We start from the raw sequence: 22,966 nt of genomic DNA, 5'->3' as shown, positions 1-22,966 counted from the left end.
ATTTTGCAGAGTTCAGTGAGTTCAGAGTGAGCATCTGTGATCCTGTATGTCTGGGGCATGTGACATTTTGATAAATTGCACCTCCGACGTCCTCAAGCAGTTTGGGAGGAGATAAAATCTAAGTTGCTCTGGTTTGGCTTCCAGAAGATCTTCAACTTTCTCTTGTACTCTGTGCAGTACCCGGCAGTGCCACCTGCTCCTGGACGTCTTCAACTCCACGGAGCACGAGCTGACCGTCAGCGCCCGCGGCAATGAGGAGCTCATCCTGCACGCCGGCGAGTGCCAGCGGTGAGTGTCCCCACCTCCCCACCTATGAGGCGCTGGGATAACCCTCCCCCCGAGACACCAGGGGAAAGGCAGTCTTGTCTCCCTCTTAGGGGAAGCCTAGTCGTGATTCAGGTTCTGTGAAAGATTCTGAGGTGGCTTCAGGTTGGAGGCAGGTGTGAAGTCGGGGCGAAGTCCAGTGGTGTCCATCCAAGGAAACACGGGCACCTGCTTCCAGGCCCCCCTCTCAGGACCCTGAGGCTCCCGGGCAGGACTTCACTCTTCAATTCTGAAAGCTGTATCCGGGAAGCCTTGGCCTCCTTGATTGTGGGGCCTCTATCAGTATCGGTAGGAAGTCCCTCGGAGGAATTCCACAGACAGACAGGCAAGGTTCAGACCTCTGGGAGAGGGGCAGCGCCACCCAAGCCCTGTCCCCAGAGGGCAAAAAGGTGGCTCCGCCAGACCCTGGCACAGAGTCAGCCGTGGGCCATGCCTCGCAGGAGCAGAGTTGGAAGTGAGAGCTGACCAGGAGTGAGGCCAGGCTTTGTGGGCGTGTCCCAAGGCAGGTAGAGTTCCCTGACTTCAGGAAGAAGCTCTTCTGTTCTGGGGGCCCCTTACCCAGGCCCTCCCCCGCTGTCTGTCGGGCCTCTCCCCAGATCCACCACTGTGTCTCCAAGCCCAGCTTGGATGTTAGGGGCATACCCTTATAGACGGAATTATCATTGGGATAAGATGTAGATGGAATACAATTTTTATTTTTAATTGCAAAGTACTTCCCACCTGGAGAAAATACCTTAGAAACCAGCACACACATATCCCAGATGTAAGCACTTTGTTCACTTTTGTTAGCCCCAGATCTGTGTATGTGTTCTTGTCTTTCTCCCTCTATCCCTTCTCTGGTCTGTGTCTTTCTCTTATTTTAAGGAAATAACATGTTAAAAAGTAGCTAACAGTAACAGAGTCAGTGGGGGAAATGTAAATTCACTCCATACTCACCAGAACGATTGAAGTAAGGGACCCGCCAGGTCCGAGTGTGGGCACGGAGGTGAAGTGGCTGGAATTCGTGTGCCTTGGCAGGAATGTGAGCGCGTGCGGCCACTTTGAAGAGGGTCTGCGGTTTCTTACAAAACTAAACATACACCTACTCAGTGCCCAGCAGTTCCAGCTCCGGTAATTTATTCAGGAAAAGTTTAAATGTTTGTTCACAAGAAGACCTACACAAGAATGCTCGTAGCCAAAAAGTAGAGCCCAGATGCCCGTTACGGGAGAGTGGATAAGCAAAGGGTGGCATTTTTCCTGCAAATGGAATAACACCCAGTAACCAAACCTAGCACATTCCCAATACATCAGTAGGGGCCTCCCAGGAACGGAACCCGGAGTGAAGGGAGCTACCCGGGAGAAGCAGGTACCATGCGACTCCAGTCACCTGAAGTCCCAGAATGAGCCAACTGGCCTACTATGGAAAAAGCAGAGCGTTGCTTGCCTCTGGAGAGCTTGGGGTGGGGTTTGAACAGGAAGCAGCACGGGGGTTTTCCAGGTAAGGTCTTGGGGGGCAACCCGACGTGTGTGTGGGCTGCGCGTTGTTTGCATTTGTTAAGAATTTTGTTGTAAGTCCGTTTTATATCCAAAGAAAAACTGCGTGCACATGTTGAGCTCTAAGTGCAGCTATGCTGCTGGAGGCTTTGGAGGACTGCATGATCCCGGCAGTGGTCTCTGGAATGCCTGAAAACTAAGATGAATGATGGAAAGGGATGGGAAGTGGAGAGGCTCGATGGAAAGGCACATGGAGTAAAATGTTCATGGTGCAGACTCTTGCAAGGGGCATGGAGGGTGCTCACGGAAGAATTCTTTCCACATTCGTTGTCTTTGCCATTTTTCATAAGAAATTGTTGGGGGAAAAAAGATGTTGGAGAAAATAAGTGAAAGAACAGCTCAGTCCTCCTCCCCGTCTCACCATCTTCCTCCCCTTGCCCTCCCTCCTCGGGGGGATTGCAGTCTTGGAGGCGATGGAATCATTCATACCATGTTTTGCTATTTTTATTGTATTTATATCTACAACCAAACATTATTTTCAGAGTTTTTTATGACAAGCGGTTCTATATCACATATGTCTTTTTAAAAATATGTCTTTTTATAACTTTAAATCAGCATTATGCTTTGGAGATAAATATAAATCTGGTTCTCTCCTTTCGACTGCTATTTATGTTTTGTTGCATGAATATGCCACTTTATCCATTTCCATGCTGATCCGCCCCGAGGTTTGCTTCAGAGTGGTGCCGTCTGATGTGATTATTGTTAATGACCCTGGGAATGCCGAGTCAGGCCCCGTGGCCCCTAGTGCAGGACCGTTGGGGCTGATAGTGGGAAGCTCGAGGCCAGGTGACTTGGGGGCATCCCCCTGGAGATCTCACGGCCTCTGCCCCTGCAGAGGACTTGCCATGTGGGGGTGGCTGTGTGGGGGCTCCAGTGCTCCTGCACACGGGCCGCGGAGGCCAAGGCTCAGGGTTGGGCGCCTGGTGCAGGACTGGCTCCTTTGTAGGGCGCCCATGCAGCCCCTGGGGTCTCCACCACCGACAGCTGCCTGGGCCCCGTGCTGTTCTCCGAATCGTGAAGGAAGCTGTCTGCTCTCTGCCTGTCTTTGTCTGGATGTTTTGATGTGGTCTGAGATCCCAGAGGACGTAAATCTGGTCGTCTTATGACACTGACATGAAACCGGTTGTTACAAATTTATAAATTGTTAAACTTGTTCTCAGCTAAATCGTTCGCATCGGTGGAAGGCTGAAAGACGTTGGCAATCCCACTTGCAAATAATCACAAATTAGTTTTCTGCTTCGGACTTCCTCATTATTGACCTTTCTCTTACATTCTCATTTCTCTCTGCTCCTAGCTCACACATTCTTTATTCATTCATAAAATGTTCACCCAATAAATATTGATACTTGGAGAACTTGTTCTGTGGTGCCTGCGCCAGGCTCGGGGAGTGCCAGGGTGAGCAGGGGACTCCCCCCCCAGCCCGGGAGCTAGGTGTGATGAGGGTGACGAGTGTCTCCCGCAGCCGGGCACCTGCCCGACGGGGCATCTTGCTGACCTGCTGTGGGACTGGTAAACCAGAGGTCAGAAGCCATGTCTGGCTCTTGTCCCACTGCCCCTGCTAACTGGTGGTGCCGGGGAGCCCAGTGTTTGTGGGGACGCAGGGAGGCACTTCCCTTCTGCTTTTCAAACATCTCCGGCCTTGCCTGGATCCGGTCGGACACATGCTCTACCTCTGGGGAGGGCGTCCCAGTGTGCACAGATCACTCTGCTGGAGGGAGCAGAGGTGGCTGAACCTGGCAGCACCGGAAAGTGCCCTGCAGACCTCGGCCACGGATGCTGTCCCTGTGTACCCAGGCTCTCTCCTCAGTGCCCTGTCCCTTCCCGGAGTCCTGAGCTCAACCAGTCTCCTGCCTCTTGCCTTCTTCCATGAGGAGCCTTCCCCAGCATGGCTCAGGATGTGCCCACGGCTGAAACAGCCTTCTCTGTGGCCAGGCGTGGCCGCTGTAAAGAGGGGCAGGCTCTGCCCCTTGGTGACTCCAGTTTAATCCCTCCACCTGCGTGTGCTGTTCCCACTGCTGCCTGGGAAGTGGGCGGATGGACGGCGCTTTCTGCTGGAGATGGCACAGAATGCTCTGTGATGAAAGGCCACGGTCCTGGGACTCACGTGGCGTTCTTCCTGCTCTTCCCAGAATCCGGGCACCCCAGGGTCAAGAGGCATTTGACTTCCTTTTAAGGGTGGCCTGTACTCCAGGAGAGGGACCAACTCAAGTCCTCTTAGATTGTTGGGGCCTGTGCTGCTCCTCCCCTCCGGGTAGAAAGGGGTGGCCTCATCTTACCCAGGACAGGAGCCTGTGCTTCCCAGGGAAGGAAACAATGGAAGGCGGAGTCACTGAGCCCGTGTGTTTGGAAGTGAGGGCGCTTCAGTCCACACGGTGCGTTCGCGGGAGGGTTTGTCTGTGTTTTATGGACGAGCGACCTGAGCAGCGATCAGAGTACCCTGGTGGGCTCCACATCTGTCTGACTCCACGGCTCTGCTTACAGAGGTGACCGACGGTTAGGAACCGGTTCCGTTCCTTTCCCCCTTGCGCTCTGTGCAGCCTTTGGTAAGTTGTAACCAGCACTGTGAAGTCCACTGTCCAGTGTGAAGGCCGGCAGAAGGATGGATGGAGAAGCATACTGGGTTCTTGGCATCCAAGGTGTTCATGAATTCATTCCACACATATTCCCCGAGTGTCAGGCTAGTGCCAGGCCCTGCCAGGAGGTGAGACAGAGAGCGAAGGTGGGACTTCTGTGTTGGTGTGGAGTAAAGGCGCACAAACAGGCAGTTGGCATGCACAGTAAGTGGAATTGAAAGCACGTGGGAAGAAAACTGGTCCAGAAGGGGTGAGGGGTGGCTGGGAAGGCTTCCTGGAGGAAGGAGTGCTGTGTCAAGCAGGACAGCTGAGTAGGAGTGAGCTGGGGCTGGTGTACAAGGGGATGACGGCAGCCCAGGTGCAGGGACAGTGTGCTGCCAGGAGTGGCGTGCAAGGGTTCTCGACGGAACGCTTGTGTTCTTAGCCTAGAAGCATCACTCCTGTTACCATGTTTCTTAGAGATTTCTTTCTAATCATAGAACTTAAGCGACAGCTTTTCAGCAAATGGATGTAGAAAGTACTGCCTCCCCTCCCTGATCTCTTCTTTAGAAGGTCCTCTGGAAATGACTGACTCATCTTGCCTCGGGAAGGTCTATGGCATGGTTGGTGCATCCATTCTGTAATTAGGGACCACGAGTTAAGTTCACTTTTGCCAAACGTGATTCAGGACGCTCGGTCTGTTGTGATGACGTTTCCAGGGGCTCCCCATCACCCATCACCACGTTCAGAATGTCTTCCGCCAGCCTCGCAGCTGGGTGCCCGCAGTGACGTCGTTTTCCTCTGAGGGCTGGCATGCTGCAGGCACCACTTTCATGGGCAAGGGCATCTTTATGCCTCATGGCTGAAGCTCAAGTGTGAACATTGTGCCCATTTTTGCTTCTGAGTAGGAGAGGTCAGAACTTGCCAAGGGTCATGCAGTTGGTTGCCACCGGAACCCAGGGCTGCCCGTCGACCACTGGGCCTTTCTACAGGAGCTGTCTGCAGCTCTAATTTCAAAAGATGACCAGAAACCGTAGAAAGCTTTTCTGAGTAAAACAGCATCAACTTTCTTAAGAAAATACAATGTTGCCAGCAGCTGATTTACTGATAAATTAAGATGATAATTATTATGGGTTTTTTGCTTAATTGTCAAACCATTAAAATTAAATTTCATGACCACCTTCATTTATGTGTGCATCTTTTTAATCACTGGTAATAGATGTTACTCCGTGCCTCAAGCTACCCCGTTTGTTCCCCTGCATCACATGGAGGCGCCGGCTGCGCAGCGAGCCCGGCAGCAACGTTGAAGCGCTCCCTCCCTGGGGAGGCTGATCGCTGCTGGGCTGTGAGCAGAGCTGTCTCATATCGTGCAGCCTAGCATGGCCTTCATGCTGGGAGGGCAGGGACAGGCCCCCGGAGCACGCTGCACGTCGTGGCTCTGGAACTTGGCCTTGACACTCTCCTGGTGGCAGAGAGGGCCGGGCCCCCCTGGAGCCTCCCACCTCTTGCTAATCTGTGGCGGGGCTGCGGCCTGCGGCCCACCCTACCTGATCGCTGTCATCATCCCGTCTCCGCAGATGAGGAAACAGGCTCAGAGAGGTGACCAGCGAGGAGGTGACCAGCGAGGAGCCGACCAGGGTCCCCTCCTCCTCCAGTGCTTTTGGCTATGGTCTCACGAAAGTCTTCACGGGTGTGTGGAGACAGGGACGGTGATGGCACGGCGAGGCCCTGCCTGGGTGCCCGCGGTCGCTGAGTGCCTGCCCCCGGAAGCGGGTGACAGTGATCTCAGTGCAGCCCTACCGCACATTGCATTGCAGGTTCCTGCGTCCCCACACCTAGAACAGCCCAACTCAAACACCTGGTCCCCCACTCAGCCGGTCTTGTTTAGTTCCTCTGCATGCTCTGAAGAACTGCGTGCGGCATCCAGGGAGCCCCTCGCTGCATGCAGCCCCATGCTCGTGCTGGGCGTTCCTCGACCATATTTACACCTGCTGCCCCATCCTCCGTCAGGGTGGCACACCCTGCCCCTGGCACTGATGGGCTGTGCCCTTGACCTGGGTGGTCCCTCCTGCCGTCATTCTGGAGGGCTTTGGGGATTTTCTTTTTCAGTCTGGAAGGAATATGAGAGAGTCCTTCAGAAGTGGCTTCTAGAAGCAAGGAGAAATCATCTTGACATGTTCTTGTCCCTTCAGCTGACTGATGCGGAAAATGAGGCTCAGGTCTGGTTAGTAGGCCCTGGGCATTGACAGTGGAACCCGGGGTGGTCAGTCCCCTGTCCAGAGTGGCCTCCACCACCCCACTCTGCCTCCCTTGTAAGAAGCAGTTTTCAAGTTTCCTAATAGAAACCCGGACAGCCCTTGGATGGGTAGGAGCCTCTGATGATTGGTGGGCAGCAAGGAGAAACACTGGAGTCTAGCCTGGAGGAGCTGTCAGGTCGCAGAATCAGCACTTTGGAACATGCAGCCGTTTGCTGATTCAGATGGTGGAGAAATCCTTTCTGTGAGAAAAGGAAAAGGTGACTGGATTGGATCCATACCCCATGCAGCTTTCTCTTCCTCAGAACCCTCAGACGTGGGGCGTCTTGTGGGCGTTTGTTCTGTGTTCCCGATCAGAGTCTTCCCTTTGGTCCGTCTTTACACGTGCCCCCACCCCGGCTGCAGGCGGTCTTGAGTTGTTCTGTCCCGCGGACCGAGGCAGGTGGGCACAGGCCTGGGGCCGCACCCAGCCTGTGTCCAGGCCCATCGCCAGCTGGCTCAGCTGTCCTGGGCAAGTGGCCTGGCCTTGGTGAACTTCCAAGAGCTTTTCTGTATTTTGTTTTTTTTTTTTTTACTTGTATTTAAATTCCAGTGTACTTACCTTACAGCGTAATATTAGCTTCAGGTGTATAGTACAATGATTCAACTCTTCCATCTAGCACCCCAGTGCTCATCGTGACAGGTGCCCTCCTTAATCCCCATCACCTGCTTCCGCCATCCCCCCCACCTCCCTTCTGTGACCATTAGTTTGTTCTCTATAAATAAGAGTCTGTTTCCTGATTTCTCTCCCTCTCTCTTTCCTTTGCTCATTTGTGTTTTTTTTTCTTAAATCCCACATATGAGTGAAATCATATAGTATTTGTCTTTCTCTGACTTATTTCACTTAGCATAATACACTCAATCTCCATTCATGTTGTTGCAAATGGCAAGATTTCATCCTTTTTTATAGCTGAATAATGTTCCATTATACACGTACACATACACTGTATATGTGTGTGTGTGTGTGTTTGTGTATACACACACCCCACACACCTTTAACACACACACACCTTTATCCATCCATCAGTCGATGGACACTTGGGCTGCTTCCATAATCTGGCTATTGTAGATAATGTTGCCATAAACATCCGGGGTGCGTGTATCCCTTTGAATTAGTATTTCTGTATTCTTTGGGTAAGTACCTAATAATGCAATTGCTGGATAGAGCAATAGCTCTATTTTTAACTTTCTGAGGAATCTGCACACTCTTTTCCAGAGTGGCTGCACCAGTTGGCTCCCACCAACATGTTCGCATCCTCGCCAACACCTGTTGTTTCTTATGTTGTTGATTTTAGCCATTCTGACTGGTGTGAGATATCTCATTGTGGTTTTGATTTGCATTTCCCTGATGCTGAGTGATGTTGCGCATCTTTTCATGGGTCTGTTAGCCATCTGGAGGTCTTCTTTGGAGAAATGTCTGTTCAAAAAATCCATTTTTAAATTGGGTTATTCATTTTTTGGGTTTTATAAGTTCTTCATAGGTTTTGGATAGCAACCCTTTATCAGATATGCCGTTTGCAAATATCTTCTCCCATTCCATTGGCTGCCTCTTAGTTCTGTTGACTGTTTCCTTTGCTCCGCAGAGGCTTTGATGAAGTCCCGGTAGTTTATTTTTGCTTTTGTTTCCCTTGCCTCTGGTGACATGTCTAGAAAGAAGTTGCTATGGCCGAGGTCAAAGAGGTTGCTGCCTGTGTTCTTTTCTAGGGTTTTTATGGTTTTGGGTCCAAGCACTTTTCTTTAACATGGGGACAATATTGCCCAACATTACAGATCGTTACAAATTCTAACGTTAAGCTGTGTCGAGTAGGAGTCCGTAGCGCCCCCGAGACCCACGGTGGGCACTGCACAGGTGGCCAACAGTTACTCTGCAGGACCCTTTGTCACACCCAGGGACCGGTTCCCCCCAGCCTTGCCACCTCGGCTGGAGCACGTCTCAGCCTGGGTGAAGGGCATGTGTCTGAGGTGTCGTGCTTCCTTTCTGGCGAGATGACTGTCTCAGAGTTTTGCTCAAGTAATTAGCTGTTCTTGGGAGCCTCGTTTCCCTGGCTTCTCAATGGTGTCTAAAGTGGAGGCAGAAAAAGTTGTCATCCATCAGGAGTCGAAAGCCACAGAGAGGATGTAATGTGAAGAATTGCTCCCAGGCATGAGGTTGTAACTAGGTAACTGTGAGTGTAGAGTGCACCAGGGAGGCTCTGGTGTAGCAGCTGCAGGAGGCATCACCGTCCCTGGGGCCGGGGGCCTAGACAGCGCGGGGGGGTTATTAGTTAGAAGCTGGGGACTGTGGGCGTGGAGCTGATACTCAGCACTCTAAAGGACTCCCGAGGTCTGGGATCTGAGGGGGGAAATGCCATGTTGCTGGGCCGCACCGGTTGGAACCCAGGGTGGAAGGACATCGCTCAGGAACAGACGGGAAGCCGTAGAGGGAGCAAGTCCCTCCTTCCCCCATGTGCCACGTCCTCCTTCCACCTGTACGAGGCTGGGAGAGCAGAGATGTGGCTTGCAGAGTGGGTGTCTGCAGGAACGGCACAGCCTTGCCTGAAACCAGCTCTGCCTTGTGCCCCCTGAGCTCCGGGTACAGTTGTCTTGCTCTTCTGCATATCCGTGGCACGTTCTCACTCCTGCCAGACTAGAGGGTCCCCAGCTGTGCTGCCTATTGTAATTTCAGGGACCTTTGAAAAAGAGTGATGCTCGTCCTCTCCCCCCAACCCCTTGTCCTGGTCCAATTGGCTGGGTGCCAGCGGGACCCCGGGATTTGTGACTCTAACTTGTGGTCAAGAGGAGGAACTATAGGCCAGACAGTGAATTACTCGAGAGCAGTTTGTGTCTTGGTTGTTCTCGAATATCTCCCCTCCTTGGCCCAGTGTCCAGCACATAGTAGGTGCTCAGGTGATGTCTGATTGAGTGGGTCAGCAGTCGGCAGGCTCTGCTCGTTGGGAGTCTGAGGTTTTCATTCTCTGTGTGGCTCCAGGATGCAGCCTAGATGCTGAGGTCAGGGTAGAAAATGCCTTGATCAGTTGCTTTGAGTTGACTCATAAGAGGCCATGGCCTGTGATGGTACAGTTGTACCTTGTGTATGTTGTCCCTGGCCGGGGGGGTCTGATAGTCCCCCCACGTTCTGCTTGGGAGCTGTGCCAGGGGCGTGGGTTCTATGGGAGGAAAGCATGCCTTTTTCTGATTGGTCTACCCGGGGGAGTGGGGTTTTGCCACGTGCCCACCTGGAGGGGACGTGTGTTTCGAATATACAGAAGGGCATCCTGTGTTCCCCGTAACCCTGGGTGTGTCCACCTAAGTGTGATTCTTCTCATTACCTTAATCTGATAGATCCGTTCCTGTGGGGAAAACTTGAGAAGAAAAGTATAACATTTTATTCCCTGTAGACACCTTGTTGGTTCTCAAAGTTTGGGGCTCACCCTTACATCAGACTTGTGCCATGGGTGTTTTATAAGTAGTTAGAGACAATGTCCGTATAACGTGTTTCATTCTGCAGGGATTTGGTGGAGGTCTGTGGGCATGGGGACGGGTGACGGTAGGATATGTACACCGGGGCACTTTCTTTTATGCCGGAGCTTTAAAATCTGTAACAGATAACCTTTGGCATTCATTCATATTTCCATTTGTTCACTAGTTGGTGCTGTCACAAGAGCTGAGAACCAGACCTAGAGCTTTGTGCGTGGAGCCCAGGCTCATGGCAGACTGCCCAGCCCTGGCGTGGGGCTCGGGGCGGGAGTGTGAGGGCAAGGGGCTCATGCCCTAGCCAGCCGGGGGGTGGGGTGGCTGGGGACGGCTTCTCAATGCAAGACCTTCATGGGCGCTTTGGGCCAAGGAGGAGCTGGCGAGACAAGGGCAAACTGGGTGGGGGGTTGTTTAGGCAGAGGGAGTAGCTGTGCCAGCCATGGGTTTGGGGTCGGGAAGAACACACGGGGTTCTGCCGGCTGGAGGCCATTCAGAGTTGAAGCTGCAGGCGGGAGAGGAGAGGCCAGGGCGAGGCAGGGAGGCAGCAGGACCTGTGAGCCAATGCTGGGTCTCTCTCTGGGGGGAAATGGATGGTCATTAGAGGGTTTTAGGTATGACAGTGTCTGACTGGCCTCTAGGGAGTGACCGGAAAGGGGGGAAAGCTGGTGAGAGCCTGGGTGTTGGTTAGGGACATCAGCCTGCTGACAACTGGGAGTGCCTCTGGTGCTGCGAGGAGAGGCTGGGTCCCAGAGATGCTCGGCAGAGAGGAAGAGTTGGCAGGATTTGGGTGTGGGCCCCCTGGATCGACAGGCCTGAAGTCAGCCCAGGGACTTTCCTCTCTGTGGGGAGGGTCTCATGTGAGGCACATGACGCCCAGGAAATTGCAGTGGCCTTCCTCGGTCTGTGGCTTCCACGACATTTTTCACGTAATGAAGGAGGAACTTCAGAATGGAAAACTGGCTCGGAACGTGGGTCACAAGGCAGGGTCTTGGAGCTGAGTGCTTGCCGATGGGAACCATCGGTGGCAGAACCCGAGTGAAATGGGGCAGGCATAATAGAGTCATTTAATCTGTGTCGGTTCAGAAAGTCTCTGCAAAGTCACACTAACTCCAAGACCGATTTGCCGCTGGAACCTGCCCGAGGTAGACAGTTAAACCAGCAGCGTCGAGTGCTTCGCTGGACGCCCGTTGGCCACGGCGGAGAGGGAGCGTCCAAGCTCTCCGCGCTGACTGTGCTGCCACCGTGTACTCGGCGTGGTCACATGCGAGCGCCCCACCCGCGGGCAGACGACTCGCGGTTCGCTCAGGCCTCCTCTCCTGCCCTCGAACCGGATGATCCCCGCTTGCCAGCTGAGGAGACAGGCTCGGCGAGATCACCTGACTCGTTCCGGGCGACACTGGGCTCACGTCCGAGCCAGGCTTTGAGCCAGGTTGTAAGATGCTGACCGTACTGAGCTCTGTCCCACCGCTCGTTCTGACCAAATCAGGAGCTCCTACCAGGAACCACACCGTGTGCCAGGCCCTGACACACACACAGCAAAGGCCAGTGACTCTGAGGCCTCATGGTGTGTTGGGAGGGAAGGCCCGCAGCGAGGCAAGCAGGATGCAGGCCTGGCCAGTGCAGGAGGCCCCGCGGGCTGTGTGTCCTTCCTGGAGCGCGGGCGCTGAGCCTTCCAGTGTGGGAACGGGCCTCTGCCCATGCAGGGTCGTCTTGCTGGCTGCCTTCCCGAATCTCTGTCCGGAGATGCCTGGAGTACATGCGTGTGATACACACAGAGTGTGTTCTGTGTGCACGCGTGTGTTCAGAGACCTGAGTTTATACACACCTGCACACACACAGTAAACCATGGATGTTATTTGTAATACCTTTGAAATGTTGTCACAGCTCATGGGCTTTGTCTGAAGTCAGCTCGGGGCTGACATTCTGTCCAGAAATGGTGGAAAGGCCGGAAGCCCCGGGGCACGGAGACCTGGGTCAGAGTCGTCCTGCATTACTCCTGCTTACTGTTTCATGCCAGGCAAAGTGCTCAGTCCAGCGTCAGTACTGACATCCACAAAGCAGGGAGCGTGGTGAAACCTGCCTGGCGAGGTGAGTATGAGCGCTCAGGCCCCTGGCATCGAGCTTGTGCAGCATTTAGTAACGGCTCCATAAATGGGAGGCTACCTCTGTTTTCTTAGAGAAGCTTTGAGTGCTCTCCCGTGTTGGGAGTACTGCATTCTGAAGAGGAAAAGAGGCAAAGGCCCTTTACTATGGGGCGCTGAGGGAGTGGATGTCTGCTTTCAGGAGCACATGAGCTGTTGGCAGACGGTGCACACCGGCAGTGTTCCAGAGCCCTGCAGGCCTGCTGCGTCCTACTGTCCCTGCAGCCGTGTCCTCCCTCCTGACTTCAGGGTCGTCCTGGAGACTCCTGAGACTCAAGACAGGGGACAGAGTGGGCTTCCCATGCTGGGAAAGAGCTGGCGACTCCTGATAGAGGAGCCTGTTTCCAGGGCTTGAAGGGGGCCCGAGGACACAGATAATAAGCTGGGTCTGAGAGGTGCGGAGGTCATAGGACTCCAGGCCAAAGGCTACGGGTTTCCTATAACAAAACAGAGCATAAGCCCATGTCACTGAGCATCCCTCATCCCCAGGGGACCAGTTTATTAGGAAAAGTTTTTTGCCCCCTACTCTTACTGTTGGGATAAATGTATCGTGACCTGCATGCACCGTTATAAAGTCCTCTGTGCTCTGCCTGTTCAGCCTGCCGTGCTCCCAAACCTAGCAGCCACTGATCCTTTTACTGTCTCCTTAGTTTTCCCTTTTCTGGAGCGTCGTAGAGTTGCAATCATACAGAGTGTAGCTTTTCCAGTTGGCTCCTCTGAGTTAGCGATCCACGTTTAAGGTTCATTTCTCTTCAGCGCCGAGTGGTACTGCTGTCTGGATGGAGCCCGCGTGCCCATGCCTCCTGCAGCTCACGTTGGTTGGGTCCGTGTCTTGGCAAGGACGAGTGAGGCTGCTGTAGACATCCATGTGCAGTTTCGGTGTAGACAGACGTTTTCAGCTCCTTTATGTAAATACCAAGGTGTGCGGTTTCTGGATCACATGGTCAGAGTACGTTGAGTTTTATAAGAATCATTGCACATTTTTAAAGGCCAAAAACAACGCATGCTTCGTTGGCCTTTCCACCATGCTGTTTCCAGTTACTGTTCTGTCGCAGAAGGAGATGAAAATGAAAGCCGTTGTGTTTGAGCAGCACAACAGAGCGGTTCAGGGTGTGAGGCCCCGCTCGGTGCCCGCAGACCTTTCTCGGGAGCGCCCTGTGCCACGTGGCCTGCCTGACTGTCTCTGCGTCCTCTGAGACTGTGGCCCTGCGCCCTCCACCCCCCATGTGATGTCGGTGTCTGCTTACGAGTCTCTCCGCCCTGGGAGCCACTCCGGCCGGGCTCACGTGCTCGTCAGCTCTCTGTTGGCTCCCAGCCAGAGAGAAGCAGCTCCAAATCCCTTTCCATATCCTGCTGTTGTGGCCAAGGTTCTCTGCAGTGACAGGAGACCCAGAATCTTGGTGACTTAGCACAGCAAGTTTCCTGGGCATCCCAGGGTGGCTTTCGCTCTGCTCATGTTGCTGTCATTCATGACTCACCTTCTGTCTGGGATGTGCTGGTTTCGTGGCAGAGAGCAAAGGGAAGGGGACGGGCCGCATGACACCCCGGGAGCACGTCACTGCTGCACGGGCCGCACGGCACCTTGGGAGCACGTCACTGCTGCACGTTTTGTTGGTCCAGCAAGTCCCAGGCAGCCCGAGATCAGGAGGTGCGGGAGGACAGTCCCATGGGGAGGGACACTGAGCATGTGGACATGGCTGCGATCTGCCCCATCCTCACGTTTCCTCCAGCCTGGCGCCTCCGGCTCTCGTCCTCGCCCTCTGTGAAGGAGGCTTGCTTTGTCCTCTGTGAACGTGTTGGTTATGGTCGGCTCTACGCTCTTTCCCTCCTTCCAGTGTGTATTCGGACGGCATTCCTGGTGCCGTGGTGTTGAGGAGGGCACACAGAAGTGCCCATCTGGCCTGTGTGACGCACGGGTGCATGGTGGGCACTGTGTCTGCTGGGGTTTACTGAGCACCTGTCAGACTCCAGCTACGCTGCCTCTCCCAGAATCAAGCCCTCTTTCCACTCTTGGGTTTTGTGGTAGTGGGACCAGAATGGCACTGTGGTACTCAGACACCCAGTGAGTGCCCAGCACTGGTTGCCTGGCTTGTATACTTCTCGGCCCCTCAGTGACCCAAAGGACAGGGAGGCCTGAAGCCCCCTGGTAATGGAAGAGACGGACTGGCTGCCCCGGCCCCGTGGGAGAGTGGCAGAGGGGGCCGTGCCCTCACCTTTCCCGCTGTGTTTGCCCATCCTTTCTGGAAGTTTTTTTCTTTTCAGAATTGGTATATACCAAGGACCTCTTCCCCGTGAAGCCCCCTCCCTCAGTGAGAATGCAGTGCGTTGTTCTGGAGGCCACACTGCCCTCTGAGATGCCTGTCTGCCTTGCTTCCTTCTGTGCTGCTTGCTGGTGATTAGGTTAAAGGAATTCTCTTCTTTCCAATTAATCATCCCTCATGAGCCTGTTCTGCGTTCAGCACACAGCAGACTCCCTACTTAACATGGAGCTCCCCCTCTCCCCTCTGGGATTCTTCTCTATTTTTAAAAAAGTAATTGCATTATTTGTGTTTGCTCCTTGTGTTTGGGGATGTTTCTAGAACAAGGAAGCAGAGGTTATGGTCGATGAATGCTAATGGACACCTTGATAGGAAAATCTTAGTTAGCCCATGCCAGCTGGGGGCTCCCAGAGGCCAGGAGGCAAAGCCTCTGTGCTTTGGGAGCCTTTGTTCTTGATAATTATTTCTATTAAAAATCCACGGAAGCATCGTTTTCTGCTTACATAGGACCTCAGAACACCTTGTCCCCTCACCGTCCACAGCTCCATGCACGAGCCTTGTGCTCCCCCACCCGGTGGCGCTGATGTACACCCCGGTTTGTTCTGAGGAGGCCGGGGGCCCGGAGGAGCGGCTGCTGCCGCTCCCAGGTGTTTAGCCTGGAGGAAAGGTGATTTCACGAGTTGTTGTCACGTGGGGAGGACCATCCAAGAGCCCAGCAAGGCCCAGGATCACGGAGGGGATATTTCAGAATACCCAAAAATATTCTCACTACTCCTCCATTAACAAACAGCCCTTTCTAGGTGCCTGAATGTGTGAGGCAGTGTGCCAGGTGTCCAGGTCTGAGACGAGCAAACTTTGCACTGTAGTTACAGCTGGCGTAGAGGGGAGCGCCCGCTCTAGGGGACCAAGATGGACCAGGCAACAGTTGCCGCCAGCCGGGCGGCCTCAGGACAGACAGCAAGGAGGGCCCTGGGCCTGGCCTGCCTTCACGGGTCAGTGTAGGATGAAGGTCCCACGGGAGAAGGCAGCTGCTGTTTGGCTGGTTTTGCGGGCAGCATCCCTCTGCCGCTGTCACTGAATCATTTTCTCCAGTGCACATGTTAGTAGCCCCGAGGTCATAGTTCTTTGGTAGAAATGTTTAATATTTTAGGAAAATTAAAAATCTAGCCTCTCTCAAACATTGCTTAACTTCAAGCACTCAGAAAATGTAGGGAAAGCCAGTCTTGCCATGTTTGATTTCCCTCCTCAGCCTCTTAATGTTTTCTTAACTATTCTTAGTATCATTTTGGAGATGCGGTTCTGAATACTTGCAATGATTATTCTGAGAACATCTAACCCTTGACTCTGAAAATTGCAGGGGTCTTTGAGATCCCCAAAGCCCAGACCCCACATTACCGATGTGGGTCCTCAAGTCCAGAGAAGGCAAAGTGGCTTTTGCAAGATGTTGTAGCCAGCTGGTGAAAGAACCCAGACTAGACTTGGAATTTGGTTTTCTGATTCGTGGATGGCCCCAGTTGCTTTATCTTCCCCCAGGCTGTGGGTTCTTGGTGAGGGATTGGGCCAAGGATCTCCGAGACAGGGTGTACTGTCCGAGTTAGGTGTAGGCTGGTTTCTCCCTTCTCTCCGCCTGGATTCCCTGCTCCTTCTCCTCAACCCAGGCCAGGCATCATCTCTGCCAGAGGCCTTCCCTGACCTCCTGAGACCCTACTTTCTTCTCCATGTCCTACGGCACCTGCTACCCACCTGCCCCTGTGGCTGAGGCTGCACTCTGCCATTACTGGGTGTCTCCAGGTACCTCTCCCCAAGTAGGTGGGGGCATCGGGAACAGGGGCGATGCTTAGTTATTTTCTCTCTCCCCAGGGTCAGTGGAGCTGTAAGTGGTTAACCACGGTGGTGGACAGAATAATTCCCCCCCACACCCCAGATATCTACATCCAAATCCCTGGAACCTGTGGTGTGTTTCCTTATATGGCTAAAGCAACTTTGCAGATGTAATTAAGTACCTTGAGATAAGGAGATGATCCTGGTGGCTTAGTCTGTTGGGACCCCTGTAACAAGATGGTTTATAAACAACAGAAGCTTATTTTTCCCAGTTTGGGAGGTGGGAGGTCCAGGATCAGGGTGCCGGCATGGTCAGGCTCTAGTGAGGGCTCTCTTCCGGGTTGCGAACAGCTGCCTTTTCATTGGATCCTCAGAAGGTAGAAGGAGGATAGTAGCTCTCTGGTCTCTTCTTTTAAGGGCACTGATCCCATTCATGAGGGCCCCTCCCTTATGACCTGCTCACCTCCCAGAGGCCCCACCTCCAGATGCCATTGTACTGGTATTAGAGACTCAGTACTGGAATTTTGGAGGGACACAAATCGGCAGTCCGCTGCACCTGGGGTATCCGGGGAGCCCAGTGTAACCACAAGGATCCTTACCAGGGGAAGAGGGAGGTCCTCGGGTCCTCGGCAGGGCAGCTTTGGCAATGGAAGCAGAGGTTGGAGGGAGCCAAGGCGTGCGGTGGCCTCCAGAAACTGGAAGAGGCAGGGAAGCTGGTTCTCCTCGGAGCCTCCTGGAGAAACTCAGCCCTGCTGACCCACGTGAAGACCTCCGACTTCCGGAACTGTACTGTGATCGTTTGTGTTCCTGGAAGTCTGTTGGGCAATTTGTAGGTGGCCATCTGTTACAGGAGCGCAGGGAGCTAGAGGGAGAGTGGGTGCATGTGTGCAGCATGGGAGAGACGCCTTTGGAGGCCAGCCCAGGGATTGGCTCTCAGGGTCGGCCCCTCACTTTGATGAGCGCAAGGTGGATGGTAATGCCTGCCCTGCCTTACCTCCCGGCGGTTCTGAAGCGGCTTGGAGAAGAGACAGTGGGGTGCGTAGCGCTTGGCCGCCCCTGCAGGGTACCAAGCAGGAGCTGTCTCTGTGCTGACGTGCAGTCCTGCCTTCTGAGCCATGGGGGTCTTGAAACTTGTGCTTTCTGAGGCCAGACTTCAGCTGCTGACCATGTTCCTGCTGCCCCCCAGTTCTGTGTTTGGTCCAGTGCTCCGTCTCTAACAGCTCCATTACACGATTCACTTTGTAAGATCTGTGCAGAAGATTTGCACATGCGCCGAGTGTGCCCTGCATCTTACCTGAGCCCAGAGCACAGTGATGGGGGGCGCAGCCCACGTCTGCGTCCCCCTTCAGCTCGACCCTGCGCCAGGCTCTCTGTACAGAAGGCTTCCTCTACTCTTCACGGTGGCCCTTGGGATGGTAGCCACTGTGACCGCCATGTCTTACAGATGGGACACAAAAGCCCGCTGAAGTGAAGCTCTCTGCCCTGGATGGACCAGGCGGCTGCTGTCAGTCTGGCCCAGGTCTGCCGGTATCAAAAGCAAGGCCTTCCTAGTCCCCACTTTGCCTGGACACCCATTGTACTCACGTCCACGGACTGTTCTCAGCCAGTTTGTGTGTTTGGAGGTAAAATATATAGAAACAGAAGTTGTAATGTTTCTTCTGCAGTTCTGCGGGTCTCATGCTCCACGCTGTACCTTGACCACTGTGCCAGGCGGTGGCGAACAATGTGGTTGCCTGCTTTGTGCCAAGCCCCATGCTGGGTGTCTGGAAATACTATGTCTTCTCCTCCTAGATGCTATTCCAGGTTTCACAGGGGGCAGCCGAGGGGATCAGCCATGTTACTCATTCCTGCACCAGGATTTGCTGAGGGCCTGCCACGTGCCTGCAGCCCGCCATGTTCAGTCCCGTGAACTTACCTGCGAACACAAGACAAGTCTCTGCTCTCCTGGGGGTGACATTCTAGTGGGGTGTGTACCGATGGGCGACGTCCGGTGATGAGAAGTGGCAGGAGGGCGACGAGAAGGTGAGGAAGGAGAGCAGGATGGAGCCTCACGGGCTCACGGACGTGCTCTGGATTTACTCTGAGCCAGGAAGGCACTGGAGGCTTTAGAGCAGGACTACGTCATTTACTGTTGTTATTCGGGGATCAGCTGGCAGGCCCAGGAACGGGGTTTCACACCCCCATCCTTGTGGCTCGAGGCCTGGGCCCTCTTCTCACATCTGGGCCTTCCCCACGCTTCTGATTTCCTTGTACTGCTGGAGCCGGGGCCTCGTGAAGTGGGCCCTGAGGGTGTTAGCCAGGGTCACCTTTCCCCCATTTCCCCTCATCCCTGGGTGGGCACGGCTCCTGTGCTGCGCAGGTACTCAGGACTTGCAGAAGATGGACCTCAGGTGTGAGGGACGGTCCCTCTGCCTTCCACGTTTGGATGTCCTGCCATGAAATGTGGAGGTTTTCATGAAAGTACACACATCCTCATGCTTCAGCCTTGCCACAAAGCCATTTGATGATCTCTAACAGAGTCTTGAAAGCTTTTGAGCAAGTGAATGATTCCCTCCTGGAAAGCTCTCCTAGTGGAAAAAAATCTATAGGCCAAGTGTTGAACGCAAGGATTGTATTTCTGTTATTTATAGAAACCAAAATGTCTGACAATAGGGCATGGTTAGTAAATCATGTACATTTATATAATTGACTGTTACGCGGCTATCAGAAATTGTGTTTTTAATAGAATTTGTAATGCTGTGCTTGTTGTCACAGGAGTGATGCCAGCAGACACAGGCAGGGAAGATGCACTCTCTACATGGCAGCAAGGGAACTTGCCCCCGGGTGTGTCTGATAGGGGTCACACCCGAAGCCATCCCCTCAGGGCCCAATGCCTTGGTCTGCAAGGCCAGGACGCGCCAGGGTTGCTACTGGACCCCCTGATAGGGAAGGAGCTCTGCTCAGCTTCCCACGGAAGCTGTCCCCGTGTCCACCATGTGCTGACGTTCACGGGTGCTCCCATGAGGGTGGGTGTATGCAAAGCTCGATCCTCAGGAACGGGGCCAAGACACAGCACTTACCTCTAGGCCCAGACTTCAGGTGGACCTGACGTTTATTCCGGCAACCAGGAGAAGTGTCCGCCACTTCATTCGCAGAAAAGGCAGGGTGCACGAGGTGTCTGTGATAGGATACACAGCATAAATAACACATGCGTGTGTTCACATGACTGGAGGGAAATGCAGCTGAGTGTTCACAGTGAGAGAATCACGGGGAATCTTTTCCTTCTGTGTCCTTCAGCTTTTCTGATGTGCGTGCTGTGGTGTTTGAAATATAGACTTTTTTTAAAAACCCTCACCCAGGATATTACCAAGTGCTTTTTGGATTTCAAAGTGCCTTACTGCCCCTTTATTCCATTTTTATTGTTGTGTGTGTGCATCTGGGGTTGCTCACCTGTTGTCTACCAGAAATCCCCGGTGTCTCTGGGGACAGAAGCTTCGTGGTTTTTTTTTTTTTTAAAGATTTTATTTATTTATTTGACAGAGATAGATAGCCAGCGAGAGAGGGAACACAAACAGGGGGAGTGGGAGAGGAAGAAGCAGGCCCACAGCAGAAGGGCCTGATGTGGGGCTCGATCCCATAACGCCGGGATCACGCCCTGAGCCGAAGGGAGATGCTTAACCGCTGTGCCACCCAGGCGCCCCGAGAAGCTTCGTGTTTTTATCAGGGACAGATTGGAACTCGGCACTGGCCCATCTCGTTGCCGGCCCGGCACCTTCCAGCGGTTGCTGTCCTGCTGCGGCCGCTCTGCGCAGTAGCACAGGCGTCTTTGGAGATCCAGACCTATGTTCCTGACCCTGAAGGAAAATCAAGCTTGTTTAGAAAAGCAGCTTTGGGGTTTTCTGAAGCTCTGAAATGCTCGCAGCCAGACAGCTGGCCATCTTGGTTTTCACTTCTCTCTTGGCAGTGATGGAGTCTTTCCTCAGGGGGGTTCGCTCAGCACCAGCGCCGCCTCCGCCACGGCAGAGCGCAAGGGTGAACGTTAGCTGGCTTCCCGTGCGCCATCTGTGGAGGGCAGGGGACCTCCGTCCTGGGGGTGAGTCCCGACAACCCTCCACCTGGCCGCGGCCAGCCCCTGGGCTTACTGCGCTCTGCATCTCGCCCCTGCACGTCCGCCTTCCGGGCATCCTCTNTGCACGCCTGCCTTCCGGGCATCCTCTCCATCCTCTTCTTCTCAGTTTTAGGCTCCCTCTATCTGTTGTCCTAATCAGGTTCCCTGCCATCCAGTCTGTCCTCCCGTTTCAGGATGGTCGTGTCGATACTCCGTCAGCTTCCCCCTCGCAGTGCAGGGAGGCCCACACGCCTGTGCCTGGCTCACGGGTTCTCCGTCTCCCTCCTTCCTGTTCATGCTGTTGTGGGTTCCGTCCCAGGAGATCTCGTCTCTGCTCCTGAAAGGTCTCTGTAGTGGGGAGGCAGACAGAGGCCAGACTGAGAGGGTACAGCTTCTTGTCACATCATCTTACTGGACTCGTCTGCGTTTGTCCATTTGCATGCGTGGGCCTGCTCCCCTCCCCGCGTGTCTGTGTTCTCGCGGAGTCAACCAGACACACCGTGCTGTTCTCCTACACATGTTGTTCCTTCTCAGGAACATGCGTTCTCCCCCCACTGACTGAGTCCTCCTCCTCCCTACGTTGGATGGGATGTCCTCCTTCCAAGGGGCCCTGCCTGGCCATCCCAGAGAGGTGCGTCAATGACGCCACTCTGCCGTAACTTGCGTGCGTATTTCTTGCATTTGACCCTCTCTCTTCCATTCATTTGATTCCACACTTGTCACTAGTACCAGGTCCTAAACTGCTTGACAGCAGGAAATTCAGCACGTTTTTATAATCTTTGTCTACCTGAAGCCTGCTCGGCACGTACTTGGTCCTCGATAAATGTTTGCTGAATGAATGGATTGAAAGAGAATGTACGATGTGTGTTTTCATCCCTNAAGAGAATGTACGATGTGTGTTTTCATCCCTCTGTGCCCTTGCCCACGCTCTCCCGCTCGAGGAATGTCTGTAACCTATATTCCCTTAGTGCTCTCCAGCCCTGGGTTGAGAACAGGCGCCGTGGCAGACTTGTGCTCCCAGCTGCATGTGGCGGGCAGATGGGGACAGTCTGTGGGCCGTGACTGCACACACGTGTGTGTGGTGGGTTTTCGTGTGTTTCCACTGCTCCTGCTATTGAAATGTCACCTTACACGTGTGCAAGGAGCAAGACAGACATTCCTGACTAGAATCTAACATCCCATAATCCGGCTTGCAGAGTTTTATTTTCTCCTGCTCATCTCTGACTCATAAGGACGTGTTTCGTTGTTGCTTGCTTGTTTTACAGAACTTGCTGCTGGGAACAGTTGGACAGAGAAGGCAAATCTTCAGACGTTAGGGGTTAGGCCTCCGGGCGCCCTGGGCTTGTTCTGCCCTCCTCGTGGCATCGCTGGGAGCTCCCAGGAGCACAGTCATGAGGCATGAGCAGGCGCTGCGGCCCCGTGCCTGCTGGGCTCTGTCCCGGCCCGGGAGGTGTGGCGTGGTGCCGGGCAGAGGCGGTCAGACCCGATGGCTGGGCTTTCTGGTGCAGCGGACGGTGGCCATGAAGTGTGGGCCTTGGCTCAGGCTGCAGACGCAGGTGGTGCGTGGAGCTGGCCTGGTCAGGAGTCATGCGGCCTAAAGGCATAAATAGCTTTGACAGGGGAATCAGGATGGGAGGAAGTTTGGAATAGGCGCAGGATAGGAGTGGGCGTGGGGCTGAGTCCCGAGTGGGGTGGCCTCACTAGGGCGTGTCCATCCTGATGGAGTCTAACCTCGCATTGCCCCACTTGGCTGTCCAGGCCCCTGGCAGTCTGGCATGCTTGGAGACTGTCCTCACGGGACGGGACGAGGCTCGGCCACAGTCCTCGGCTGTCCGTGGCTGGCTGTAGGGCGGGCCTGGAGTGTGCTCATCGTAGGCCACGGGCCAAGCAGTTACATTGAATTCCAGCCCCCTGCTGGGCGAGATCTTTAACCCCTGACCTCAGGATTCCCGCCTCACGGCAGTTTCTTGTGAACAGCAGGGGCTACTGTAGATAAGCACCTGCTGGAGCGCCTCACATGTGTGCCAGGTGCCTATCGGCTGTCCAGCTCCCTCCCCCTGGCCCTTGCTCCAGCACAGAGCCTTGACTGTCCCTCTCTCTGGGCACGTGGCCTTCAGAACCCGTGGTTCTCCTTCTCAGAGGGAGCAGCGCTCTGACAGCGGAGTGTGGGTCTCTGTCCTTCGGGCGGACGGATTGTACTGAGCTGGCTGTGACTGGGTGTGGACGTGACTCAGACATTAGTCCTGCCCCTGCAGAGCGTCCAGTCCAGGAGAGGAGACAACACAGGACGCCTGTACAAACAGTAGATAGGGCGTGCTACCTTGACACGGGGGCGGCCCAGACTCCAGTGTCCCGACAGGACAGCCCTGGACCCCTGGGTGTGAGATGCTACTGTGGGCCTCTGGAGGCCCCGGAGCCCGGACTCGTGGAATGGCAGGGTTTCACCAGGCTGAGCTGATGGGGAAAAATTAAGCAAAGTCATGAAGGTTTAATACAAATGGGA

At 54.1% G+C, this 22,966-nt stretch overlaps 1 protein-coding gene across 9 annotated transcripts in view; it reads left to right on the top strand.

Moving 5' to 3' along the window:
- TRAPPC9 (trafficking protein particle complex 9) overlaps positions 1–22,966 on the top strand; it is a 601,443-nt gene that overhangs the window by 409,354 nt on the left and 169,123 nt on the right. For 7 of the 9 annotated variants that reach the window (XM_019801179.2, XM_034668653.1, XM_034668654.1 and 4 more), the window contains one exon: positions 178–288. In XM_019801179.2, the coding sequence (XP_019656738.1) occupies positions 178–288 (111 nt within the window). Of the gene's footprint in view, positions 1–177; positions 289–1,614; positions 5,594–22,966 lie in introns of those variants that run through there. The other 2 variants (XM_034668658.1, XM_034668657.1) reach the window with 2 other exon arrangements.

The sequence above is a fragment of the Ailuropoda melanoleuca genome, chromosome 9 (assembly GCF_002007445.2).
Source record: "Ailuropoda melanoleuca isolate Jingjing chromosome 9, ASM200744v2, whole genome shotgun sequence".
NCBI lineage: Eukaryota > Metazoa > Chordata > Mammalia > Carnivora > Ursidae > Ailuropoda > Ailuropoda melanoleuca.
The sequence above is the reverse complement of the archived record's forward strand: the minus strand, read 5'-3'. Positions and strand labels throughout refer to the sequence as shown.